The 15996-nt window shown below is 44.4% G+C and overlaps 1 protein-coding gene across 1 annotated transcript in view; it reads right to left on the bottom strand.

Annotated features, from left to right (window-relative positions):
- The window catches only part of LOXHD1 (lipoxygenase homology PLAT domains 1), a 183163-nt gene that overhangs the window by 84571 nt on the left and 82596 nt on the right, over nucleotides 1-15996 (bottom strand). The window contains exons 15-18 of the mRNA XM_077135558.1: nucleotides 9774-9928; nucleotides 7966-8126; nucleotides 3103-3179; nucleotides 1074-1270 (exon numbers count right to left, since the gene is read on the bottom strand). Coding sequence (XP_076991673.1) covers nucleotides 1074-1270; nucleotides 3103-3179; nucleotides 7966-8126; nucleotides 9774-9928 — 590 coding nt within the window. The remainder of the gene's footprint in view (nucleotides 1-1073; nucleotides 1271-3102; nucleotides 3180-7965; nucleotides 8127-9773; nucleotides 9929-15996) is intronic.

Here is a 15996-nt window from a genome sequence, read left to right as displayed (position 1 = left end):
CTAACAATCCCTTTTGGGGTTCCTGATTTCCAAGTGAAAAAACTGAGATAAATAGAGGTTAAGTAACTTATCCAATGTCACACAGCAGGTGAGTGAGAAAACTGGGCTTCCAACCCAGGCAGTAAGCAGCCAGAGCCCAGGTTCCAACACTGCTTGTTGGGGGGGAGGGGGGTGGTTTCAGAAACACAAAGGAAGGCCTGACCACCCTCCACCTCCATCCCATACCCCCCGATGTCTCATTTATCCACTGGCTGTGGCCAGAGGTCTTGTAATAAAGGGGGAAAGCAGTTCACTCTACAACTAGTACATAAAAACATTTTGATCAAGGAAAGCTTGGCTTGAGTTCATTAACTTCAAGGCATAAATGAGTGAAATGAGACCTTTCCCCAGAGTGAATTTTGAAGGGAGAAGAGATTCTGAGAAGAACCCAGGACATCTAAAATAGGATGATGCTCCCTGAGAAGGCCCGAGGGGGCAGGAAGCAACACAAAGCTGAGCTCAGACATTTCTAAGGATGGTCCCAATACTCAAGCCCAGTGCTGAGACCATGCTTCTCCAAGTAGGGTGCTTAGACCACGTAGAGGAGGTCTACCTAGAACCCTGCTAACGCAAACCCTGAGGGTTCATCTTCTAAGGCAAAATCTCTCCAGTAGGTCTGGGAAACTGGTTTTCATGCAGATATAATCCTAATGTACATTCAAGTTTGGAGGTGGGGAGGATTATCAGCCCCTCTTTTCATTTCCTCCCTGCACTCAGTGGCCCTTTTTTCAATGCCTCTGAGCCAGGTACATTGGTCCTCGCAACTCTTGCAGAAAAAGGAAATGAGGGGACCACAGCCACTAAAAATGGACATTTCATTCCCAAAGAGATTCTGGAAGCTTAACCATTGTTCACATATTTTCAGCTGCTCTAAATCCCAGCTATAAAGCAACTTGCCTCGCTAACAACTCCAAATGGGCATTTTCCTTTAGGATGGGTTCACTTGTGTTTATATGAGTGCGTGTGGACATGTGAGGGGTGTCTGTAGGGGAATGGGTGAGATGACATCACCCGGCCCTGGAAAGGAGACTTACAGTTCCGATGTTCAGGGTCTCCAAGGTGAACTCATCCACCCGGCTACGTTCAAAATAGTCTTTCAGGTTGTTGTCAGAGACAAGAAGAATTTGCTTGATGGTGTCTGATTTATCCCCATATAGCTTGACATAGACTCTAGAGTCTGTACTGGCCCCAGAGATATCCCCGGTCTTCAAACTGATGTGATAGCGAAAGTCTGAGCAGTACAAGGCAGGAGGGAGGAAAGGACGGGATTAGTGCAAAGCAAGCCAGAAAGACCATGGAGTATGTGGCAGGAGAGTGGCCTAGAGCCAGAGGGTGGGACACCAGGCTGGGAGTTGGGCAGTACATCAACTCCTAGGTAGCCCTGTGACTTGGGGCAAGGACTCCCTCCATCCCCATTGAGTCCCCTCCTCTACAAAACAAGAATCAAATACCCACAAGGTGTGAATATTTGGAAATCACAGGCAAGAACACCAAAATGTAAGAGTTTGAAAGGCTCTAAAGCAACACCTCATCCAACAACTTCTCTGACGGGCAAAGAAACTGAGGCAAAGGAACCATCAAGCTTCACCAGGCAGTGCTTAGCACATTATATACACAGTGTTCTTGCTAAGTATTCTTATCACAGTTTTACAGATGAGGACTCTGATAGTTATGTGTTTGGCATGAACTGACAATTCAGGAAATAGCAATTCAAAGCCCCCTGCTTTTAGTGGGGACACAATGCTGATGTTACTCCATCTGATCACACAGAAAGGTGTGTGTCATCAATGTGTAAGGGAGGATAAAAAGGCCTGAGAAAAAGGGGAGTGCCTGGAAGACATGAAACAAGACCCAAAGTCCTACAGGTTTGTTCCAGGGTACACATTTTGGGGAATGAAGACGAAAGCATTGAGAAGGCAAGTAATGCAAATTCCAAGTCCACCATTCATTGCTGCCTTAAGGCATTCTGGCCGGGGAAAAAGACTGGCAGAAAGTCAACTAAATCCACCTGCCCTGGGGGCCAGCGTTCCAGACTGTCCAGGCCCCAGTAAAAGGCCAGACCTGGGGCCTATTCAAGATCAGCAATGCGAGGAACCCAAAGGTACATGAGGAAATGGGTTTGTCAATGCTCTAAAGATGTAGCAGGAACTGAGAAGAGGATTCTTCTTTACACCATTTTCCATCTAACCCCTTTCAAAGGCTCTGACTCAGGAAGCAGAGGGCCTGGGAGGCTCTGTTCATATGGTGGTGGTGCTTGCTGGAGTGGAAAGAGTAGAAACCATGACAAAGACATCTTGGGTATGGTCCCAGCTCAATCACTGACCACAGACCTGGGTGGACCAGGTGGGTTCCCTTGCCCCATAGGTCATCAGTGAAGTGATAAACCACCTTAGGCTGGTTCATCTCTTACAGCCCTTCCCAGCTCTTAAATTCTGTAATTCTGATTACAGAGACTGGACACTCTAATCCCATCTCTGTGATTTTTCTAAGTAATCTTAGGAGAGATATTTAGATTCTCCAGTATCCCCCTCTGACAAATGGCCATAATAACGTGAGCTCTGCCAGCCTCTTAGTTATTGTAGAGCTTAATTGAAATGATAAATGAGAAATATGGTGTGCTGGTATTGTAGATTCTGGATATAAGTTTCTTTTAGATTTGTCTAAAGCTCATGATCAACCCAAGGCACTTTATCATCACAAAGGAAAACCTCCAGGATGATACCTTGTATTAAAAAAAAGAATACTCAGTTTACAACCCTTTCCAAACACGTCTATCCTCACAGGCTCTGTGTGACAGTGCCCCCAACCCCTGGCACCGTTAGTCATCTTGTTCTTGTCCCTCTTCTCTGCAGAGGCTCATCTGAGTCTAGGGCCTCCACTCAAGGTCAAACAGAGCTGCATGCACCAACACAGACAGACAAGAGCTTTACAATTCCTCCCCCAGAGCCTCTCCCTCTCCACCCTCCCCAGGACTGCCTCCATGAAAGAAAGTGTGTGCTTTCTTGAAGGGAAGGCACCCCCAACCAGACATCAGGAAGCCAGGCCTCTCCAGAAACAACTTACTTCTCAGGGTCGCATTGCTGTCACTGGGCAGCAACTCCCGGACCAACTGCCCATCGTCCTTATCCTTGTCTAGCCACCTGATGAGAAAATAAGGGGACGTCAGCTCTTTGAGTGGAGCAGGCAGAAAACCAAACCATCATACAATCAGTACAGTCACCAGTAAGATCAGTGTTTTGAATTCAGAAAAAGCAAACGGTTCCACAAGAGCTCATAACAAAGGGATACAACCCAGACTGAGGAAGACTTCCTGAGGAGGTGGTGGTTGAGCTGAGATTGCACAGATGACAAGGTGTTAACTAGGAGGAGAGGAGAACAGCATTCCACAGGGAGCAACCCAGGCTGGGTTGGAGCAGAGCTTTCAGGAACCAAGTGAAGGCCAATGAGAATGGTATGCAGTAAGAGATGGGCAGATACAGAGAGGTGAGGCTTCTGGGGTCATGTGATGAAGCGCTTTGGGAATCACAGTAAAAAGTTTGTCCTAAAGCCATGAACACCTGTGTCATCATTATCATCAGAAAACTACCTTTTTCGCTAAGAGCCCACTATGTGCTCTGCCCCAGGGCTCTGGGGCAGAAGATACAAACTAGGATAAATAAGACACAGCCCAGCCCTTAGAAAAGCTAATCTAGTTCAGAAGACAGGAAAGACTGGCAGAGGCACTGAAGACTAAGTCAAGGTTGGGTGCTGGACCAAAGTAACTGCCATAGACATTTAGTGAAACAAGAAGGACTTATGGTAAAGGGGACTTGAGTGAGATCTGCCTTCAAGGAGAAGTTGGTGTTTGACAGCTGTGATTCATCAATGCATCAAAGTAACCCAAGATCCCAGGTCTCTGCTGGGACCATCCATCAAGGAGAAAAAAGCATCGGATTAATTCACCTGAAAAGCACCTTTCCCACTGAGCACAAAGACCCAGCCACAGAAACCAGACAATCCTGCAAGCACAAATTGACAAGGCCTCAGTCCTCAAGATGGTCTGTGATATGGAGCTAACAGCAATAAAACAGACATCCTCAGTGTTCTCCAGGCACTGGGGAAACAAGGACATGTGCCTCTTGATCAAAACATCTTCCCCATTTGTCTACTTGGTGCTTCTCTTCTCAGACCTCCCCTGATCTGATAGGGGAGGCAATTCCGGGGCCACTGAGGCTATCAAGGAAGCCAAGTCCACTGCTTCCTCCCTATCAGTCCTCACTGAACCTCAGTCCTTTCTGCCAATATACCACCTGCACCCCAGGATCAACACTGCACGCTGTGCCATCCCTTCTCTTGCCCTCTCCCTCCACAAACACTTGGTCATGCACCCCGATGGAGCTTTGCTCTCATTTAGCTATAAGTTAACACTAAAATATTGGCTGTCAATTAAGTTGTGATATTCTCTGTAGGCTTTGGTGCTGTGAATCTAGAATGCCAAAAAAAAGGTATTTGAGATTCCAAGAAATAAAGACCCAATGGTGGAATCCAAGGCATTGGCCAAGGGAAGGATGAGATACTAGGAAGCAGGGACTGCTGCCTCTGGCCCCTCAAATCAACCTGCTAGACAGCCTCCCCATTTCTCTGTCTTGCTGAGGTTCCCAAGCATCTTCCTAACTCGTGACTGCAAAGGAAACAGGTGAGGGAGGCCTGGCCATGCATGCACAGGGAGAGAAGGGATGGAAAATGAGCAGGCCCTGTCCATAGGAAAAATGTATCTGTCTTCCTTCACTCTCTCCACCACCTACCCAACCCCAGACCCAACCCAGCAGTAAAAGAAACCACGACTCGTCATTTCATCTTCACCTAAATACTCATAGGGTAATAATAGACATCTCCAAATCTAGCATTCCTCTTTCAGCTTCAAACACTTCAGCCCAGTTTCAGAGTGAGAAGTTGCTAAATGGATAAGCCAGTCTGCCAGTGATTTTATTACTCTCACCCTGAGCTCACAGGACTGTATGCACACACACACACGCACATACACACACACACACACACATACCTGCTATAGCTAAGATGCTTATCATTCCCTGATCCTGGCCAAGAAGTTTTGAGAATTAAGTCTGATTTGTCCTCCTCTCCCAGGGAGTCACATAACAGCTCTCAGGTAGAAAAAAGAAGCAGTGTATAAGCTCAGGCTCCACCTCTAAGTCTAGAGTTGGCAAGTGCCATTTCCACATGCCTTAGCAAGATATAACAATCCATTTTCTCAAACATACTTGAACTCTGAAGTGTGTGGGAGGGGTCTTAGGTGTCTAGGGTGGGGGAAGCCTCAGCTCCTGTTATGCCGTGCCTTTTGGGGACTGCTTTCAATGAGCAAGCGCATGTGCATTCTCATCTCACTCTCACCAACACCATAAGACATAAGTTGGTCAGGAAGGCACAAAGTAAAGAGATTTGTCCAAAACCACAGAGGTGAGTGGCCAGACTCCTGGCACCATGTATGTGGCAATGCAGGTGATTGTGGACACATCAACTTCTTCCTCATCTTCTTTCCAGACTCCTCCTGCTCTTCCCAACCCATCCTAGGGCTCTGTTCCTCACCATTTTCTTTATCTAGGTTCTCCCAAAAGGATCCTGTCAATTTCTCTGGCTTTAAATTTAATCTGTATGCTCATTCCTTGAATTTATTTTCCAAGGCCTGACTTCTCTGGGCTCCAATGCAGCTACTCAGCTCACAGGTATCTCAAACTTAACACATTCCAAATGAATCTCATCCCCACCTCTTAACTCTTCTTCCCCAAGGTTCCCCATTTCGGTAGAGGATACTTCCTTCTATCCATATTCCAGAGGAGAAACCTGGAAGCTGTTTCTCTTATAAATAAGTTCTATGACCTTATAAATAAGGTCTCTTATAAATAAGTTCTATGACCTCTACCTCCAGGATCCATCTATTGTAGAGTTCCTTCTCCTTATCTTCACTGCCACTATCAAGGGCCAAACCAACATCATTGGCTGCTCAGGCTCCACAAAGCCTCCTATGGGTCCTCTGTGAACTCCCTGTCCGTCCTCTACTCACCAGCCAAGGGGATCTTTCTAAAATGTAAAAGGACCACCAAACCCTGCAGGGCATTAGCCTCTGTCCACCTCATATGGTAGTCCCTCTTCTTCATTTACTTGTTTCAGTCTCACTGGAGTTCTGGAGCACTAATGCTCTTTCCCTTGGCACTCTCCTGTTCATCCCACAGGAAGTCAGCTTAGATGTCCCCTCTTCAGATAGGACTTCTGTATCTCTAATCTTTTCTGTCTCAGTCTGGCCACTCCCATCAGCTTTGCCCCTATTTTGCATTCCCTTCATCCACTCCTCGAGTTTATAATTATGACTTACATTCTTTATTCACTTGCTTATTGTCCGTTTCCCCTCTAGACTATAAGCTCTATGAAGACAGGGGTCAAGTATATAGTAGGCACTTAATAAATACATTTTCAATGGATGAGAAGGAAAAAATGAAGGCTCTTTCTTTCAGCCTCTCTGTCTGTGATCGACTTAAGATAGATTAGAGCATTTCCCCCACCATGATCATTTCCTGTAGCTTAAGAGAATCAGGGCTCACACTTAGCTTTCCCCCAGCCCATCCTTCTTCTCATTTTACCCCATGTGCCAGGGTACCCCTTGGCAACCTCTGAATGATCCACCCTCTTTGCAATACACCTTGCGGAGCCAACCTCCCTTCTTCTCGCCATCCATTGTCTTTGTGATCTTCCTTCAAGGCCCAGGTCCACCTCTTTCTGGAAATCTTCCCTGAGCTCCCCGACCTTTTTTCTTTGCTCTCTATTGGTGCTACTCTTTCGGGTCTGCCTATGTCATAACTTATCTTTTAAATGTAAACCCCTGTGATACTAACAATGGCGATATGCTGAAAACTGCAGAGTCCTTTGCCATATAACAATTGGTTTCACAATCAGTGTCCCACGGGATCCTTCCAGTGGCCCTCCACGGCTTGGAAACTGCTCTGCCTGAGCTCACATTGTGGGGAGCATTTAGTTGTAGCAAATGTGTACCTGAGCACACTTGTGTATGCATGAGTGCATTTGTGTACCTTGTTAGCAAAAGAGTGGTACATCCACTGCCGGGCTGTCACGCAGGCTAGCTCCTGCCAACTTCAAGGACGCTGCCTTTAGTACAGCCACCTCAAGAAGCCCTGGGCTAGCCGTTCATGAAGTGAGCTTGGACACCCACAGGTACGTAACTCAGTCCTGGTACTGGGATTTGCAGGGTCCAGTGGTCTCACACTTCAAGTTAAGCATTCTGCACCCACCTCCCAGATGCTGTCATAGGTGGATGTGATCACCTTGATGGCACGAAAACGACTGATACACTCCTTGTTCTAAGATGATGGTATCACCATCTTCTAGAAGTTGACAGGAGCCCAACCTGGCTATGAGAGAATTCCTTAACCAAATACATAAGAAACAGGAGAAAACAAGCTTTTCCCCACCAGTAGCTGGGGAAAAGAAATGAAAACAAAGTAAACTACCCTGAAAAGAGGTTAACAGGAAGGAGATGTGATCAGAAGGCTACCCAGATAAAACCCCTTTGATTGAAAACTTTAACTCAGCACAAAACTAACTCTCTGATGTAACTCTCAATTTAAATTCTGAAATTGTTATACTTCTCTCATTAAAAAAAAAAACAGACATTTTGGTACTCAATTATTCGAACAGAATTACACTAGAACACCCCCACGGGTGTCATCTGCAGTGGGGTTGGGGGGTATGGGATGTGAGCTGGGGACCTCGGCACCCAGAAGGGTCACCCCTTTCTTGCACCCACCATACCCTGAAGCCACTATTTTGCTCTCTGGTCCTGGTAGAAGGGATGAGTTATCCCAAAGCTCAAGGATCAAAACCTAAGCTGGAGAACAAAATCTGGCAGGACCCATGTACCTGTAGCAGGGGAACTCCACGTTGTCGCTCTCAGGCTGCCCCTCCTCTCTCAGCAGCACCCGCTCCAGGTACCAGCCGCTGCCAGCACCTTTGCCATCGTGCCGGATTCGCACCCGCCTCACCTTCCGCAAAGTCACAGCCTCGATGGTGAACTCGTCGGCCTGCCCGGGGAAGACAAGCAGCCAGGCCAGCTGAACGGCACCACCCCAGGGCCAGATGCCGAGGTCCAGGCCCAGAACTCAGCAATGCCAGCTCTGAGGGGCGGGGCCACTGGACTGCCATAGGTGGGGCCAGGACTCCCCATAAAGTAAAAGTGGAGGGTCACAGCACAGCTCTCACCCGCCCCCCACCCCACCCTAATCTCTCCCACTGGAGCAGTACACTATGTTGAGTTCCCAACACTTGAGCTCTGTATTTTTTGGGTCCAAAATGGCCCTTTCCTATGATCTCCTTTTAAAAGGCAACTTCCCCAGAATTATGAACAGGTTTGGCTGTTATCAATCACTGACCATTTATCAAGAATTAATTCCTTGGCTTCTTGCTACAGAAGGACACAGACCCCTTTCAGAGAAGAAGAATTGATCTGAGTTGACTGGGGGAACCAAGCGGTCTTGCTTATTCTACAGTTTTGCCCTCTAATGAGGCAGGGACTGGGAAGGATGGGTTTTGATGGACAAAGGGGTCAGAAAATGAAGTAGTTAGAACACAAAAGTGTAGAGAGACAGGTGGGTGGGAGGGAGAGAGAAAGCTACATGAAGTCAAGTCACTCCATCTCATCTCCCCAAAGGGAACTGAGACCGCCCACATCATCTTGCTCCAATTATTTTTGCTATCATGGTCTTCTCATGCTCATGATCCCCAGAACAAGGCAGGCCTGGGATAACCCCAAAGACAGGCCTCCACTCAGAGCCCTGGGTACCCAAAGGAAGGGGCAGCAGAGGAAGGAGGCAGAGCGAGGGTTACACTTATGCGTCAACAGTCTTCAAATCTCTTTCATCGGGGCCAGCTCCCTGTCGCCTCACATTATTGCAAAAACTATTCTTTGCTGAGCACCTATTGTGCGCTTTGGGATGGTTTTGATGCAATTGCAATATATCCACCATCCCTAATCCTCAAAAACATCCCTGCCACAGGTGGGCCTCCTCTCTTTCACTTTAGAGGAGGAAACAGAGGTTAGGGGAAATGCTTTTGCTTTTGCTTCCAGATTTGTCTAACCCTTTCTCCATTGCCCGGCATAGCCTCCACTACGAACATTTAGTGGTTAGGAACCAGGAAGCCAACACATTCACAATGAGAGAGTAAAACCCAGTGCTTCCACCTCCATACTTAAGGGTTGTGTCTGGTTTCTCTTTCCAAAAGTTCATGAAGCCACCAGCGACCATGCATAGTGGAAAATGCAAACTTCCCGATTTGGCCCTCAGGTACTCCTGCTTTCCTCCACCCTAGATCATCTTGTCCACACCTCAGGTACCTAGTGTCTTTCCCTGTCCTCCCACACTGCTCCTACCTCCCCAAATGTCCTCCTGCTCTGCCCTCTTCTCAAAGCTCCTAGTCGAGTGGGAGGTAGCCTCTACCAGTGGATTAGGGGTGGGCAAAATGCCCAGGGACCAAACAAACCAGGCACTGTCATGCCCCTCCAGAGGCTGCCAGTGGGATCCTCACTCCCCTCCTCCAGAACAAGCCCCTCTGATGGCTGAGGCCCCAGAATCAGCCATCAACTCTACTTTAATGGAGCAGGGAAGACAGGGAAAGGGAATGGAGGTTGATGGAGGGTGGGGGGGAAGGGAGCACACATTGCTGAAACTTACACTGCCCTTTTCAAACATGTTGGTGTTATTCCGGCAGTTGTAGAGCCACCGCTCCCCTGTGTCCCCCACGTCACCAAAAAGACAGAGATAGACGTTGGCATCGGTTCCTGCACCTTCGAGTTGCCCTGTGCACACAGTCACACGGTACCGGACCACTGCAGGGCAGAGAGAGGGTCACAAAGGTTGAAAACCCCCTGCTCCACAACACAAGCCTGGAGCTCTGCCCTGCTCTCATGCATTCCTTCCCATGACTATCCAATCCTTCCCCACCCCAGTGAAGGGCACGCCCCTCCACAGTCTCTTGGTTTAGGCCATGGATTCCCAAACTGGAGCAATCATCAGAATAATCCCCTGGGAAAAAATCTATAAGAATTCAGGATCTGAGCTCCACTTCAGACTTTGCAAATCCAAATCTCCAGAGGTAGAAGCCCCAAATTTGCATCGATTACAAATTTCCCTGGCTGATTCTGATGCAGTTGGCCAGTGTTTGGGGACCGTGGGTCCAATCCAAGCATTTTGTCACTTGATTACATCCCATCCAAGAAACTCTTATGCCTTAGGTGGTTCTCCAATTCATAGGTGTTAGCCTTGTCTTCCCAGCCATACCTTTTATTTGTGAATCAGGCTGAGGTTTCCCCTTCTCTTCAGAACTCCCCTGTGCTAAGGACATTTCAGGAAGAGAAGTACAGAGAAAGCACAAAGTGCAGCTATTATGAGAAGGGTAGCGGCTTTTCCCCACATTAATGGTGGAGGTGGACCTGCATTCTTGTAAACCTCAGCCCTCCTTTCTGCTTAAAATAAGCTGGAATATAAAATTCATTCATTCGCTCATTTGTTCCACAGCTATTTACTGAAGACTAGTAGGTGCCAAGCACTGCTGCAGGTGCAAGGATGCCACGATGGAGAAGACAGACAAGACACCTGTTCCCATAGAGCTTACATCAGAGTTGGGAAGGAAGAGTGGACAGGAGAGATGGACAACAAAATAAACAAATTACAAATAGGAAAGTTTCCAAAATATCTACAATAAAGAGAATCAAAGGGAAGGATGACAGTGTGATTGAAGTGGGGAAGTTCTGGGTGAGGGGGTGAAGATGATTTAGAGATGTAGAAGAGGCTGCTGTGAGGCAGCAACATTTGGGCTAACATGCAAATGTTAGAAGGTGCCAATCATAGGAAGTTCTGAAAGGAAAGTGTTCCGGTAAGTGAAAAGGCCCCAGTGTGGGGATAAATAGTGCATTTTGAGGAGCAGAGAAAGGCCAGTATGACTAGAGTGGAGGAAGTGGAAGAGGGTACAAGGTGAGGTACAGAGATGGACAGAGGCCAGATACACAGCATATGATGGAACAAGGTAAAAAGTATGGTTTCCTTTGTGTGATTTCTGGTTTTTTTGCACAGTAGGAAGCCATTGGAGTGTTTTAAGCAAGGAAGCAACATGATTTCTGAAAAGCACTCAGGCTCTTATGTGCAGACTTGATTTTAGAAGGAGGAGTAGTATCAGAGAGACCGGTTGTTAGAATCATTAGTCTCCATAGAATCACTAGCTATCCAACTATTGGTCATTAATCCAACTATTGAATATCATATAACTATTAATCTTCCAATTAATGATTGCAATCATCACTCTAATCTAATCATAGTTTGAAAAATGGAGGTTGATGTTAGGACAGGAGGTGCAGAGAGAAGTTGCTAGGCTAGAGATATGTTGGTGTAGACAGAGCCGGTCCTTGGTGATGGAATGATAGCTGGTTGAGGGAAAGAGGGGAATAGGAGATAGCTTCTAGGTTTTTGTCTTGGGAAACTACGTGGATGGTGGTGCCAGTATGGGGTAAGGAAGACAATGGAGAAGGATGGGCTAGGCAATGGAAACCAAGGGCTCTGTCCATTCATTACAAATTTGAAAATTCTATCAGATGTTAATAAAGAGAGGTCAAGACAACAGTGAATGTGAATCTGGAGGATGAGGACTGGTAACTTCATTCATCCTACGCATTTGGATGTCACTTAAATTAAGCCATGGGACCACATGAGATCCTTAGCGAGAGAATGGAGACAAGGAGAGAAGAGGGGTGCCAAGGTTAGGAGATGCTAGCAACTCAGACAGAAAAGGATCAGCCAGTGAAGCAGAAGGAAAACATACTGATGGAGGTGTCTCTGAAACAGAGACAATTTCAAGAAGAGGGGGGGATGGTTATCTGTACCAAATGCCACTGAGGACAGAGGGTGGCCACTGAATTTGGCTACATGGAGAGCACTGGTGTCAACAAAAAGAATAGCTTCAGCAAAATTACAGGGGAAGGGAAATACCACAGGAGGGGTCTGAATAGAGAATGAGACGTAAGAAAATGAATATAGCACCTAGATATAACTCTTCCAAGAAGACGTTTGTGAAGGAGAACAGAAAAGTGAAACAATAGCTGGAGGGGGATATAGGGTCTAGGGAAGTTTTATTTTAAAATCTTTAAGACTGAGAGATTAGGTGATCAAATGGGCCATCCACATGGATGTTAAAGTTTCCTACACTGATGACAAGAAAAGAAGTAGTTCAAAGAACTAAAGGAAACTATGTCTAAAGTACTAAAGAAAAGTACGAGAATGATGTCCCACCAGAGAAAATAAAGAGATAAAACTAATTTTTAACAAAACAGGATTATACACCATAATCAAGTAGAATTTATCCCAGGAATGCAAGGTTAACATATAAAAATCAATCATTATAATACATTATGTCAATAGAATAAGGGACAAAACTGCACAATTATCTCAATAAATGCAGAAAAAAATAATTGACAAAATCTAATATGACCAAAAATCTATCAACAAACTAGGCATAGAAGGGAATTTCCTTGACCTGATAAAGGCCATGTATGAAAACCCACAGCTGACATTCTATTTAATGGTGAAAGATTTCATGTTTTCCCCCTAAGATCAGGAACAAGACAAGTGTATCTCCTTTGACTTCTTCTATTCAGCATTATACTCCAGGTTCTAGGCAAGGCAATTCAGCATGAAAAAGAAATAAAGGATATCATATTAGAAAGGAAAAAGTAAAATTACCTCTATTTACAGATTATACAATCTTGCGTATAGAAAATCCTAATAAATCCCCAAAAGACTAATAAATGAGTTGAGCAAGGTTGAAAGATACAGGATCAATGTACAACAATCAATTGTATTTCTTTACATTAGCAACAATGCTTCCAAAAAAAAATGAAATAAAGAGAACAATTACATTTACAATAGCACCAAAAAGAGCAAAATACTTAGAAATAAATTTAACATGAGGAATGCAAGACCTGTACACTGAAAACTACAAAAACATCAGTGAAATACATTTTTAAAAAGCCCTATGTAAATGGAAAGACATCCCACACTCATGAATTGGAAGACTTAATATTAATAAGATAGCAATACTCCCTAAATTGATCTATAGATGTAATGCAACCCCTATCAAAATCTGCTAATGGGTATGGGCTACTTTAGGGGGCAAAGAAAATGGTCTGGAATTTGGTAGTGATCATACTCTATCAATATATTAAAAGACATTGAACTGTACTCTTTAAATGGGTGAATTGTATGGTATACGAATTATATCAATAAATCTGTTATTTAAAAAAAATAAAGTGTCAATCCTTACTGACGGTTCATCTACAATGAAAATAGAGTACATCAGGACTGAGATGAAATACCAGGGAGGTTAATTCAATGTAGAAATTATTTTTCAGTAATACACCATTTTTTAATTTTTAACTTTTTTTATTGTACAGTATAACATATATACAAAGCAAAGAAATAAAAAAGCAATAGTTTCCAAAGCATTCCTCATCAAGTAGTTTCAGAACAGATCCCAGAGTTTGTCATGGGCTATCAAAGATACGCTCATATTTTTCCTTCTAGCTGCTCCAGAATATAGGAGGCTAGAGGGCTTGAATATTTTTTATCATCACAATCGACTTTTTTCCTTCTTTTTTTGTGAAAAATAACATATACACAAAAAAGCTCTACATTTCAAAGCACGGCACCATAATTTGTTGTAGAACATATTTCAGAGTTTGACATAGGTTACAATTTTAGGTTTTTACTGCTCTAAAATACTGGAAACTAAAAGAGATATTAATTTAATGATTCAGCGTTCATACTCATTTGTTAAATCTTATCTTCTCTGTATAACTCTATCATCACCTTTGATCTTTCCATTTCTTTCTTTAGGGTTGCTTGAGCTATGGCTATTCTAAATTTTTTATATTGGAAGGGTCTGTCACTAATATGGTATAGGAGATGGAACTATCTGATAATCTGGAGAGGCTGGGCGAGGTTTCAGGACTTATCTGGACCAGGAACCCATCTGGAGGTTGTAGGCTTCCGGAAAGTTACTCTAGTGCAGGGAACACTCGTGGAATCTTATATATTGCCCTAGGTGTTCTTTAGGATTGCTGTAATGGTCCTGATTGGGGGTTGGCAGGTTATGATAGGTAACAAGGTCTAACTGAAGCTTGCATGTTAGCAACCTCCAGAGTAGCCTCTCAACTCTATGAACTCTCTCTGCCAAATGATACTTTATTAATTACATTTCTTTTCCCCCTTTGGGTCAGGATGGAATTGTTTATCCCACAGTGCCAGGGCTGGATTCATACCTGGGAGACATCTTCTTACAATGCCAGGGAGACTTGCACCCCTGGGTGTCATGTCCCATGTAGGGGGGAGGGCAATGATTGCACTTACAGAGTTGGGCTTAAAGAGACTGAGACCACATCTGAGCAACAACAGAAGTCCTCCAGAAGTAACCCTTAGGCATGCCTATAGGTTGTCTAAGCTTCTCCGCTACCTACACAAGCTTCACAAGAGTAAGCCTCATGATCGAGGGCATGGCCTATTGATTTGGGTGTCCCTAAAGTTTGACACAGTATTAGGGGGATTCCCTGATGCTAAGGTTTAATAGTTTTCTATTCTTTCTCCCATACCTCAGGGGACTTTGCCAATACTTTTTGATTATCTGCTTAATACACTCTAGGATGTATCCAGGCTTTACAATAATCTATACAGGATAAAGGACCTCATTCTTATTGTGTGCTTCCTGTGTTTCAACTATTCAAATGAGCTCTACAGATAGGCTGAATTAGATTATGCACTACAGAAAATTTCAGTTCCAGACCAAATAAACCTTTCTTCCTTTGGTCTCAAAGAGTATGTATGTGTGGTTCTAAAAAATAGACACTGGCTTCCTTATCCTTATGTTCTGAATTACTTTAACCCCAACCTGTTCGGCTTCATTCCTATCTCTAAATATCAGGTTGCATATATAAAACAGCCTCTCAAAATCCTGAAATAATAATCACCACTCCGGACTTAATATATCTGCTCTGAAAACTTACAATCTAGGCCCCTGTTTTCTTATAAGCATTTTCTAAAGTTGACCATACCATTCTTGTTCTTTTGTTTCTGGCTTATTTTGTCTCACCAAATGTCCCATATGTCCGTTCACATCGGTGCATGCCTCATGACTTTGTCCCTTTTTGCAGCAGCACAAGCCTTCATTCGTAAGTATACGCCATCGTTCACCAATCTACTTCTCCATCAGTGCATCCTTCAGCCACCTGCATTCATCGGGCATCACGTAGAGGGCCCAAAGTCCACAGTTCATCAACATTCTCAATTTTAGATAATTTCATTTTCCCAAGAGAAAGAAAACCAATAAACACACCCTCACCAAATAGGAAATCTAAACCTCCTCTTAACCCTTGTCCCTCCCTCCATTATTTATACCTGCTGTTGCTGTGACAGTGTTGATGGTTTCCTTTTGAAAATAGCTCATAGCAGCCAATAGCAGTTTTCCCCATGTACCCTGGACTAAAACACTCTTTGTACAAGAATCATATCTTCGAAGTAATTCTTGTGAGAATTAGTTCATATTTCTCGTGTTAATCCATGGGACATACAGGCCTATACAACTCCTTTCAATCTTTGTTCGTCTTCAATATGATAATATTGCTTATAGATTCACTAGAGAATCATGTTCACTCCTATTAATTTCTTTACATTGGAGTTCAACCTCATTAGCTAATGGTTCACCCATCTCTAGCTTCTACGTATCTCTAAGTCTCCTATATTCTGTATTGTAAGACTCTGATTATACCTTTATGCTGGTCACAAAGTGGAATCATACAGTATCTGTCCTTTTGTGCCTGGCTAATTTCACTCAGCATTATGTCCTCAAGGCTCATCC

The sequence above is a fragment of the Tamandua tetradactyla genome, chromosome 18 (genome assembly GCF_023851605.1).
Source record: "Tamandua tetradactyla isolate mTamTet1 chromosome 18, mTamTet1.pri, whole genome shotgun sequence".
Lineage (NCBI taxonomy): Eukaryota > Metazoa > Chordata > Mammalia > Pilosa > Myrmecophagidae > Tamandua > Tamandua tetradactyla.
This window is presented reverse-complemented; position numbering and strand designations above follow the sequence as displayed.